Source organism: Phodopus roborovskii, unplaced genomic scaffold (assembly GCF_943737965.1).
Source record: "Phodopus roborovskii unplaced genomic scaffold, PHOROB, whole genome shotgun sequence".
In the NCBI taxonomy this organism is placed as follows: domain Eukaryota; kingdom Metazoa; phylum Chordata; class Mammalia; order Rodentia; family Cricetidae; genus Phodopus; species Phodopus roborovskii.
In genome coordinates this window covers 384,312-396,457 of record NW_026125993.1, presented here as the reverse complement: position 1 = coordinate 396,457, position 12,146 = coordinate 384,312, and the positions used below count along the sequence as shown (strand labels likewise).

General features: G+C 33.4%; 1 protein-coding gene across 1 annotated transcript in view; it reads left to right on the top strand.

Moving 5' to 3' along the window:
• Positions 1-12,146, top strand: part of LOC127218243 (dystrophin) — a gene marked incomplete at both ends in the record, with an annotated part of 283,679 nt that overhangs the window by 88,093 nt on the left and 183,440 nt on the right. Inside the window, 2 exons of the mRNA XM_051179265.1 lie at positions 3,460-3,594; positions 7,053-7,202. Coding sequence (XP_051035222.1) covers positions 3,460-3,594; positions 7,053-7,202 — 285 coding nt within the window. The remainder of the gene's footprint in view (positions 1-3,459; positions 3,595-7,052; positions 7,203-12,146) is intronic.

Here is a 12,146-nt window from a genome sequence, read left to right as displayed (position 1 = left end):
TCTTCTCCAGCATAAGTCATCACTGGTGTTTCTAATTTTAGCCATTCTGGCAGGGGTAAGATGGTATCTCAAAGTTGTTTTGATTTGCAATTCCCTGATAGCTAAAGATTTGGAGCATTTTCTTAAGTGTCTTTCAGCCTTTTTGATTTCCTCTATTGAGAATTCTTTCTTCAGTTCTGTACCCCATTTTTTAATAGGGTTATTTGGTGTTTTGTTGGCTAGTTTCTTGAGTTCTTTGTGTATTTTGGAGATCAGCCCTTTGTCTGATATATAATTGGTGAAAATCTTTTCCCAGTCTGTGGGCTGCTGTTTGGGCTTGTTGACTGTGTCTGCCTTACAGAAGCTTCTACGTTTGAAGAGGTCCCATTTATTAATTGTTTCTTCAGTGTCTGTGCCCACGGAGTTATGTTTAAGACGCGGTACCTCCTACTTTCTATTCTAAGAGGTTCAAGGTGGCTGGATTGATGTTGAGGTCTTTGATCCATTTGGACTTGAGTTTTGTGCATGGCGACAGACATGGGTCTATCTGCAGTCTTCTACACACCCTCATCCAATTGGGCCAGCACCATTTGTTGAAGATGCTGTCCTTGCCCCATTGTATAATTTTAGCTGTTTTGTCGAAAATCAGGTGTTCATAGGTGCCTGGATTAATATCAGGATTTTCAATTCGATTCCATTGGTCTACCTGTCTATTTTTATGCCAATACCAGGCTGTTTTCAGAACTATAGCTCTGTAGTAGAGCTTAAAGTCAGGAATAGTGATGCCTCCTGAAGTTCTTTTATTGTATAGGGTTGTTTTGGCTATCCTGGGTCTTTTGTTTTTCCATATAAAGTTGATTACTATCCTTTCAAGGTTGGTGAAGAATTGTGGTGGGATTTTAATGGGGATTGCATTGAATCTGTATATTGCTTTTGGTAAGATTGCCATTTTTACTATGTTAATCCTACCTAACCAAGAGCATGGGAGATCTTTCCATTTTCTGGTATCTTCTTTAATTTCTTTCTTTAGAGTCACAAAGTTCTTATTATAAGGTCTTTTACTTGTTTGGTAAGCGTTACACCAAGATACTTTATGTTGCTTGTGGCTATTGTAAAGGGTGATGTTTCTCTGATTTCTTTCTCTGTCTCTTTGTCGTCTGAAAAAAGTATTGCTACTGATTTTTTTGAGTTTATCTTGTATCCTGCTAGTTTGCTGAAGGTGTTTATCAGCTGTAGGAGTTCCCTGGTAGAGTGTATTGGGTCACTTATGTAAACTATCATCTGCAAATAGAGACAGTTTGACTTCTTCCTTTCGAATTTGGATCCCCTTGATCTCCTTTTGTTGTCTTATAGCATTAGCTAGAACTTCTAGTACGATATTGAAGAGATATGGAGAGAGAGGACAGCCTTGTCTTGTTCCTGATTTTAGAGGAATTGGCTTAAGTTTCTCTCCATTCAGTTTGATGTTGGCAGTTGGTTTGCTGTATATTGCTCTTATTATGTTTAGGTATGTTCCTGTTATCCCTGACCTCTCCAAGACCTTTATCATGAAAGGGTATTGAATTTTGTCAAAGGATTTTTCAGCATCTAGGGAGATAATCATAGGGTTTTTCTTTTTCTGTTTGTTTATATGGTGGATCACGTTGGTAGATTTTCATATGTTAAACCATCCCTGCATTCCAGGTATGAAGCCTACTTGGTCATGGTGGATGATTTCTCTGATGAATTCTTGAATTCGGTTTGCCAGTATTTTATTGAGTATTTTTGCATCGATGTTCATCAGGGATATTTGTCTGTAGTTTTCTTTCTTAGTTGTGTCTTTGTGAGGTTTGGGTAACAAAGTTATTGTGGCCTCATAAAAAGAGTTTGGTAATGAACCTTCTGTTTCTATCTTGTGGAACAGTTTGAGGAGTAGTTGTATTCATTCTTCCTTGAATGTCTGGTAGAATTCTCCACTGAATCCATATGGCCCTGGACTTTTTTTGGTTGGAAGGCTTTCGATGCCTGCTTCTATTTCATTGTCGGTTATAGGTCTATTTAAGTTTTTTGTCTGTTCTTGATTTAGTTTTGGTAAGTGATAGTTATCCAGAAACTTGACCATTTTCTTTGAATTTTCAATTTTTGTGGAATACAGGTTTTCAAAGTATGACCTGAAAATTGACTGGATTTCCTCTGTGTCTGTTGTTATGTTCCCCATTTTGTTTCTGATTTTGTTAATTTGCATGTTATGTCTCTCCTTTTTCGTTAGTTTGGAAAAAGGTTTGTCTATCTTGTTGATTTTCTCAAAAAAACCAACTCTTTGTTACATTGATTTTTTGTATTGTTTCTCTGGTTTCTATTTTGTTGATTTCAGCTCTCTAGTTGATTATTTCCTGGCATCTACTCCTGCGGAGTGAATTTGCTTCTCTCTGTTCTAAGGTTTTCAGTTGGGCTGTTAATTCTCTTATGTGATTATCCTCTGTTTTCTTCATATGGGCACTTAGTGCAATGAACTTCCCTCGTAACACTGCTTTAAGGTGTCCTATAAGTTCGGGTATGTTGTATGCTCATTCTCGTTGAATATTAGAAAGTCTTTAATTTCTTTCTTTATTTCTTCTTTGACCCAGGAGTGGTGCAATTGCACATTGTTCAGTTTCCATGAGTTTGCAGGTTTTCTGCTATTTGTGTTGTTGTTGAATTCCAATTTTAAAGCATGGTGGTACAATAAGATACAGGGGACTATTCCTATTCTCTTGTATCTGTTGAGGTTTGTTATGTCACCTAGTATGTGGTCGATTTTAGAGAAGGTTCCATGTGGAGCAGAGAAGAAGTTATATTCTTTTGTCTTTGGATGGAATGTTCTATAGATGTCTGTTAACCCCAGTTGAGACATAACTTCTGTTAATTCTTTTGTTTCTTTGTTGAGTTTCTGATTTGTGGTCCTGTCTAGTGTTGAGTGTAGGTAGGATTTGCTTAAGGAGGCAGAGGCAGGAGGATCACGAAAATAGTAGATAGATTTAAATCAATATCTATTATTACAGAAACTAACATAATTACTAAAATGAAATATTAGATATTTTATAAAATATCTTTTTCCTATTAATATAGAAACCCTAAATATGTTTAATACCAGTAGAAATATAGTTAAGTGCATATTTTAACTTTAAATAAAAAACTATTTATTTTGGTGATTTTAGAAGTACCCAAACAGTAGTAGTTGTTGATATTTAAAGAAGTTTAGTTTATGCATGCCTTCTATCATGTTTTGCTTTTTTTTATTTATAAGACTGTTGTGTAAGGGAATGTGTAATTTTTAAGAGGAAAATCACTTGATTTTGAATTTATTTGAGTAATACACTGTTTCCTTAATAACATAATTCCTGATGTTTTAAATTTCAATGTACCTAGTTGCATTTTAAATTACTTACTGTAAAGTTTGGGCAAAATGTAGAAAATTAAATTGAGACCATATTTTATCTGCAATATTCATTTATTTCTCAGGAAGTTTGGGCATGTTGGCATGAATTATTGTCGTACTTGGAGAAGGCAAACAAGTGGCTCAATGAAGTAGAACTGAAACTGCAAGCCACTGACAATGTTCCTGCAGGAGCAGAGGAAATCACTGAGGTGCTAGAAGTAAGTCCTTAATTCATCTAAATGATGTTTCTATGCAGTATTGCAAAGTTTTAGTGCCAAGGAGAAAACATCTTTTAAGACACAAGGAATAGGGAGTAGCTACTAAGCATGTTCACGTCTTTGTTCTTTCTAGGATTCTTCCAGGTCTCAAGGATTTTGGGAATCACTTGTCATCTTGGCGATTTTCTTTTTGTTAGCTTCCTAATTTCTATGTACTTAATTTACATGCTTAAATCTCCTACAAACTTCTAAAGACAGTTTAATATAAAATCATGTTTGGATTATAGCTAAACAATTTGCTATTAGAATTCTCTCTAGAATTAAGCTATAGATTTATTAACCTGGGACATGTAAAAATTTAAAGTTATTTTAATGAGTATTTTATGACTTAAATACATCTTATAAATGAATCTTCAAGACCTCTTATACATACTTGTTTTATAGAATTTAAATATGAAAAATTATATCAGTGCATATACAAGGTATAAATTATATTGTCTTCCAATATTTAGCCATTCATGGTGTATATATTTTGCTCGGTTTTGCAGTATATGTATATCTGTAAAATAAATATGGCACATTTGTGACTGCAAAATAAGAAGCAGATAGATTTTAACTTTGATCCTGTCCTGCTCAGTGACATTCCTTGACCAAACATTCCTTGTGAAATGACAGTGTGATCCATTATCTAGAATAGACAAAGAACAATTATCATGCTTCAGTAAAATGTATAGTAGTCAGTATAAAGACTGGATTGGTATGACTGTCCTAGGAAATTACCTCATTTTATGTTTATTACCAAATTAAAGTTTGATAACACATTTTAAGTAATCCTTTGAAAAAAAATGTGGCATGTTCATGTTTTTTGTATGTATGTCACATGTGAAAGCTAATGAAAAATAACAAAAAAAAAAAGAAAAAAGAAAAAAAGAAAGAATCCCACAAAAATGGAAGTGGAACTATTAGGAAAGAGAAAAATAAGAGTGTTATTAGGGAAAGGAGGGTATTTAAATATGATCAAAATGTGTTAGGTGCATTTGGAAAAGTATAATAGTACAATTGCTACATTCTTTGCATAATTATACATGCTAGTAAAGTGCAGTCCATTCTGAAGAGACTGATAAGAGATCAGACAGGAATGTTGAGGTGATGGAGGAAAAGAAGACCTTATTATTCATACTGACCATCCTGTTAACTATTACATGTAAATTCTTTGGTAGAAGCTTATTATTCTTACAGAAATTTTAAATAAGAAGGATATACATGTATTTGACAAGGAGATAAATGCTCTTTGCATATTTCTGTAACTGAATTCTTAATTTTATTGCTTTTAGTTTCCATTTTCATTTAATATTTTCATATATTACATTGTTATCATATTCGTCCCACTCCATTGCTCCTTGAAGATCCTTTAGGAGAAGGAAAATAAGTTTACCCTTTTATAATCTGATTGCTAGTATTTAATTAACAGATTATATACTGTATTATGAATTAACGTCAGAAAATTACTCTACAAAAAATTCTGTAAAATGCAGATATTTGCTAATTGTAATTAAATGTATGTTGTAAAAAATCTATGCTAATATTCGTATATTAATTTTTAATAAGAAATAAATTTTATTTAAATCAGAAACAATCTCATTTTACATGTCAATCCCAGTTCCCTCCAGTCATCCCATAACCTCTCCTACCTCCCCCATCTGTCCCACTCCCCATCCACTCCACAGGGAGAGTGAGGCTTTCAATGAGGGATCATCAAACTCTGTCAATTCATTTTGGACAGAGCCTAGGCACTCTCCTGTGTATCTAGGCTAAGAGAATATCCCTCCATGGGGAAATGGACTCACAAAGTCCAGTCATGGACTAGGAATAAATATTGGTTTCACTGAAGGAGGCCCCATTGATTGTCCAGGCCTCCTAAATGCCAACCACGTACAGGGGTGCTGATTTAGTCCTATGCCAGTTACACAGTTGTTTGACAGGGGTCCATGAACTCCTACTTGCTCACATCATCTGTTTCTGTGATTTTCGCCAGCCTGGCTTGACACCTTTGCTCAAAGAAAGTTGGGAAGAAAATGGCCCAGCAATCAACTCTTCCAGAAGGTGCCAGGGCAGGATAGGAATCTTGTGTTAAATATTTGATGAGGTTATATTTTTAATGATATTAGTTGTCAAAAGCATATTTTTGCAAAACAATAAAGAAATAATGATATTCTGATTCACTAGACATTTCAAGCAAAATATGTTGAACTTGTTCAGAATTTAAAAGATAATATAAATATAAAAATGTCATACAGGCACCTCTGGGGACAGCTTCATGTTTTTGGAAAAAATAAAAACACCTATTGAATTTGTGGAGCCTATATCTGTCACTTATTTTATGATATAAGGTCTAATGAAATTATTTTGGATTTCCTGTTATCTAGAATTACTAAAATTGACATTGAGATTGTTTTGTTTTTGTGCAATCTATCTTGACAAACCACTCAATTTTAAACATTATTTAAGTTAAGAATTATAAGGGTGTTTCTGGAGGGCATGTGAATTCTTACCCTCTCTGAGGAGTGGATGGGGGATGGAGTAGAGGGAAGGTAGAGAGAGCAGGAGGAGAGAAGGGAGTGGGAACTCAGATTGTTGTGTAAAATGGGAAAATATTATTTTTAAATAAAAAATAATTATGAGAAAGGATGTAAATAATAAAAAGTCAGGAAATAGCTTAGCTGCAATACACCAACACACACATGTACACACACACCACTCACATGTATCTAATCACACACACAAACACACACACACACACACACACACACACACACACACCACCACCACCACCACACCACACCACACGACACACCAAAAAAATTATCCAGAAATGACAATGGTCCAACCAAGATCACCAGGTGATTGCTGTCTGCTGTCCTTTCCTGAGCATGAAGGAACTTATTGTGATTTATATATCTTTCAATACTAAAATGTCAGTGGAAATATGTGATGTGTGAAGAGTAAGAGTTTCTTTGAAGTGGAACTGGGCTTATGAGCTGCCACTATACATATTTTCAAAAGAATAACTTTATCTGCATGTCAATGAGCATAAAAAAAAGAAAAAGAAAAGAAATAAAAGAAACAAAGCAAACAATCCAAAATCTAACAAAACAAAACAAGCAAACAAAATACTGAAAAATTGAGCACAGTACCTTAGATGTTTCAGAGTAAAAGCCATCACTAAAAAATATGCCAAATTTTCAAAACACACTCTGTAAAGTTGTGAAAAGTCATAATGCAATCCTCTTAATTTTTTACAAAGTAGGGCTCCTTCATGCTTTATTATTGAAATTAAATTTTGCTTTACATTGCTTATGGCTTAATTGTAGGTAAATAAGAAAATACTGAACTTTGTGTGCAAATTCAATGTACTTAGAAAAACAAGAGAAATATTGGCTATTGAAAATGTGTTTCAGTCTCTTGAAAATTTGATGCAACATTCAGAGGACAACCCAAATCAGATTCGCATATTGGCACAGACCCTAACAGACGGAGGAGTCATGGATGAACTGATCAATGAGGAACTGGAGACATTTAATTCTCGTTGGAGGGAACTACATGAAGAGGTATGAAGATAAGTGGGAAATCTCTTTAATCTGTATTTTATAAATGTATGATAGACACAGTCTTCTCTAATAAAATGAATAATGATTTTAGTTTAGTTGAGTATTAAATTTTACAGCAGTAACTGAATTATTTTGAAAGTATTTTCTTCCTCTTAGGGATACATGGAAATTATGATTTTTAACAGGAAACTGAGACATGTCAAGAGCAAATACCATACTCAAGCCTATAAACTAATATTTAATATACTATCTTAGTTGGAGTTCCTATTGCTGTTAAAAACATCATGACCAGAACAATTCTGGGAGGAAAGTGTTTATTTCAGTTTACACTCCAACCATGCCAAACCTGCCTGGTGACTAAGCCTTTAAATTTATGGGCTTGTGGGGGTCACTCTTATTCAAACCACCAAACTATACATAAATAAGGTGTATTCTTGTATTCATATATGATAATTCACCTGTATGGAATGATTTTCCTAACCAAACATAAACAAAATAACATGCTCCTGTTATTCCATTAAGGCTAGCATAGGCAAGTAAATAGACACCATGACCAAAAGTGAGACCTGGGTGGGGTAAACCAATTATTAGCTAATTCATTTGGTATGTGATTCTGGGTAACATTTTAAGTTTCTGATAAAAAAATATTCAATTAAAATATTGTATTAAAAATGTTAGGTATGGTGGAATCTAGATCATAAAGTATTCAATAAATGATGATTTTTAATTTTGCCTGGATTGTATGCTAGAATATATACCTCCTAACAAATAGTTATGTGCAAACATATGTGTACCCTATTCCATGAAGGCAAGCATAGGAAAGAAAATAAATATATTCTAATTTTAATGCAGTAAAATATATATATACTCTTAGCAATTCAATGTGTCTGTAACAGGATTGAAAACTCCCTCCTTATAAGTAATCAAGCATTTGGATAAGTTCAAGTAACTTGTTTCTCTGTTTATCAGCCTAGCTGTTCTGGAACTCACTCTGTATACAAATCTGTCCTCTAGCTTGCAGAGATCCACTTGCCTCTGCTTCCCAATTGTTGGGATCATAGGTGAGAGCCACCACACTCAGCTGTTTTCCAAGCTTATTATTAGGTATTTTTCATGTTTGCCTCAGTAATCAAATAAACAGAATACAATTAAAACACTAATAAGTATGTAAAATAAACTTGAATCTCTACCAGTCATGACTGTGTTTATTATATACATATTAAACCAAAAATAACCTTGTACATTTTTGACATTTGACAATGCAAATAAGTATGCCTGCTGCTTATTAAAAACTGTGTTCCATCTTATATAGTTTCCTTAAAATGTGTTTTGTTTGTATTTTATAATCTGTTGTGAATTAAAATGCATTTTTTTATAATTTTCAATTTAAAAGCTTCACCCATTGGTACTATGCTGACATCAATACCTTCCCCCTCAAATTCTTCCTGTGTTCCTCTGTATCAAATCTATGATAGCTGTATAAATTATCAAGGTTACATATTATAAATTTGTATACAAATATACATGTAAAATATACACATATGTTTTATATGTATGTGAGTGTCTGTGTGTGTGCATGTGTGTGTGTTTGTATGTGTGTGTGTTTATGTTTAACCTGCTTAGTCCATTAACATTGTTTGTACATTTGTTCTTGGCCTGGACCTCCTATGCAGGAGGTCATCCATGGATGATATTAATTCTCCCCCTTTCAGCAGCCTTTGACCAGGTATAACTCTATATCTAAAGTTTTCCTTGCCAATATTGATATGTCGAATGGTGTTCTAATTATGCTGGTCAGGCAACATATTGTTGAGATTTCATGCATTTCTCCCTGTCTTGACCAAAAGACACTCTTCAGTTGCAAGAAACTATTCAGTTGCAAGAATCCTGGTCCTCTGACTATTATATTCCTTTTTATGTATATATTGATTATTTTTTTTCTTATTTTACATATCAATCCCATTTGCACCACCCTCTCTCTTTTTTCCCCCGTCCCTTCCATGCCCCTCCAACCCTTTTATAGTCTTTGCATCCCCACTTTCATGATTTTCACTGATGCTTACATATAGAGATTGTGTTACTGATATATTAGTTGGGTTTGGCAACATCCAGACTCTTATTTTTGTCTTTTGAACAACTGATAGTTAAAAACCAAGATTCTAGAGTATGAATTAAGACTTGATTCAAAATTATGAATTACTTAAGTAATTGAGAAATGCCTAAAAGTATCAACTACATTTTCGTTTTGATATTTTTTTTTGCTGGCTATCTAGTGAGGATATGTTATTTGATGGCCCAAGAAAGAAAATAATTATAGTCAATAATTTTAACTTTGTTTTTAAGTCATTATTTTCTTAGATATAGAAAGTATAGATTCTTAGATACAGAAAGTATATTTAGATATAGAAATATATTTAATTTGACCCGAAGATGGGCCTTACCTACTTTCTTGTTAATAAGATGCCTGTGTCAAAGGTTTGAAGAGGTTTTTATTACCTACCTAATATTTCCTATAGCTGAAATTATACAGAGATAAGGTAACATCCAATTACCTGTAAAATCAATCATGCAGCCAGGGATTATACTGCCTATGAATATTAAAACAGATGTGCTAGATCCCATTCCTAATTTCAGAATGTAATGTATTTAAAATGAAGTAAATTAATTCATTCATTTTAAAGACATCATTCATTCTTCATATACTCTATTTTCTAGTCATAGAAATAATTTGATCAATGATTAACAAATAATAAAACATCTTCAAAAGCCATAACAAAGCATATAATTTAAGAAAATTAGAGTAGCTTTATTGTCTACTTGACAAATTTTCTCAGATTTTTTTTTATGCAACAAAATGCTTACTCACTATAGTAATGATATATTGGTCATTGAGGTCTCAGTACTATTCAAATAAGTGCTATCATATTCTCTTTCTGTTCTCAAATTGCTTTATGATATGGAACCTTTTCTATACTCATGCTATACAAATGGCAAGAGTATCAAACAACATAAATTGGCAAAAAGATTTGTGAACATTTATATTCAAATATCTTTGTACATAGAACCTAGGTACATGAGTATTTCATTATTTTACCACAAATCTGTGTGGTCCTTGGTTTATATTAAAGACTATTTAAGGCCATGCATGCCTTCAGGTAGCCTATCCAGAAATTTAACATTATGCAGATAAGGTACATCTAGAAGATATGCATTCATAGTAATCAATGACAGACTATTTTTCTAGATATCATTTAAAAAATATGTTATATCATATATTTCATAATATTTATACTGAGTGCTTATTATTGGTAGAGAAAATTTGTAAATACAGGTAGGGGGAGGTGTATGTACTATGCAAACACTTCATCTCATACAATGAACTTGAGACTATGTATATTATGCTAACATTCATATATTAATTTTTAATAAGAAACAAATTTTATTTAAATCAGAAACAATCTCATTTTACATGTCCACTAGTCATGTGGATCCTGCCCTAGATACAGCAGGATATCTCTGTTGGAAATGAATATTTTCCCATCATTTTTTGTTTGTTTATTTGTGTTTTACTTTGAGGCATGCTTTAGCCTTACAGCTCACTCTGAGCTCAAACTCATACTTCTCTAGCAACATTTACCCACGTGCTAGGGTTACCAATTTAGTATAGGGACACCCACTACTCCTGACTTGTTTTTCAACTTTTTTATTATTTAATACTTTTTCTCATTTTAAATGTAAATCCCAGGTTTCTCTCCCTCCCATCCTCCAATGTCCCACGCTGACCCCCCAATCCTATCCTTCATCCACTCCACAGGGAGGGTAAGGTCTTCCATGACAGATCATCAATCTGTCAAGTCATTTGTTGTAGGGGCTAGATCCTTCACCATACATCTAGCCTAAGGAAGTATCCCTCCTTGGGGAATGGGCTCCCAAAGTCCATTCATGCACTAGGGATACATCCTGTTTCTACTGCCAGAGGTCCCATAGACTGTCCAGTACTCCTAGCTGATACCTACGTTCAGGAGGTTTTGTCCTATGTTGATTCCCTAGCTGTCAGATTGGGGTCCACAACTTCTCACTTGCTCAGGTTAGCTCTTTCTGTGAGTTTTCAAAGAAACCTTAGATCATGAGTTTAAAAGTACTAAGACTAAGTGAAAGTGTGAGTGACTAAAATAAAGGGAAGATATTAGAACCAGGAGCAAAAGTGTGGAATATATTCAGTATATACAATATGCATATATTAAAATAACTAAGAAATCTATCCATATACAATAAATATATGACAACAGAATTATTAGTAATGATTAAACAAAAACATATATTGTGTACTTCTAAGTATTATATGTTTAAAAACCCAAAGTCTTCATAGTTTCTCATGAAATAATTTTTTATCTTTAGTAAGGATTTCTATTTTTCATTTATCTGCTTATGTGTTTATGTATTTATTTTCCATTGGCATGTGTGAGTATATATTCTACAACATACAAGTAGAGAGTAGAGGAGAAATTTGGGGAGTTGCTTCTCACATTGTTTCTTTACGTAGTTTGTAGAAATCAAAATCCTGTCATAGGATTTCATGACAACTACCTTTACCCTAACACTGAACCATCCCACAGTCTCTGTTTATAATCTCTTTTACCTGACGTCAAATTAGTGGCAGAATAGAATAGAAGAAACAACATCTGAGCATGTTAATTCTGCTTTAGTATTAACTGTAATGATAGATTGTTTTAGAGGCCATTAAATAGTTTCAAATAATTGTGAAAAAGTGTTCACTCAGTGTTATATCTTGCTTGGGATAAATAGACCAGAATGACAAATATTGATTCACAGCACACTGAAAAGAATTGGCTTTGTGTCAATCAATTACAGTTTTTAATTTTGTTACAAAGCTTTTTATCTAAAAGAATGTGCTTTATGGTTTTATATTTTTATGTTAAGCTA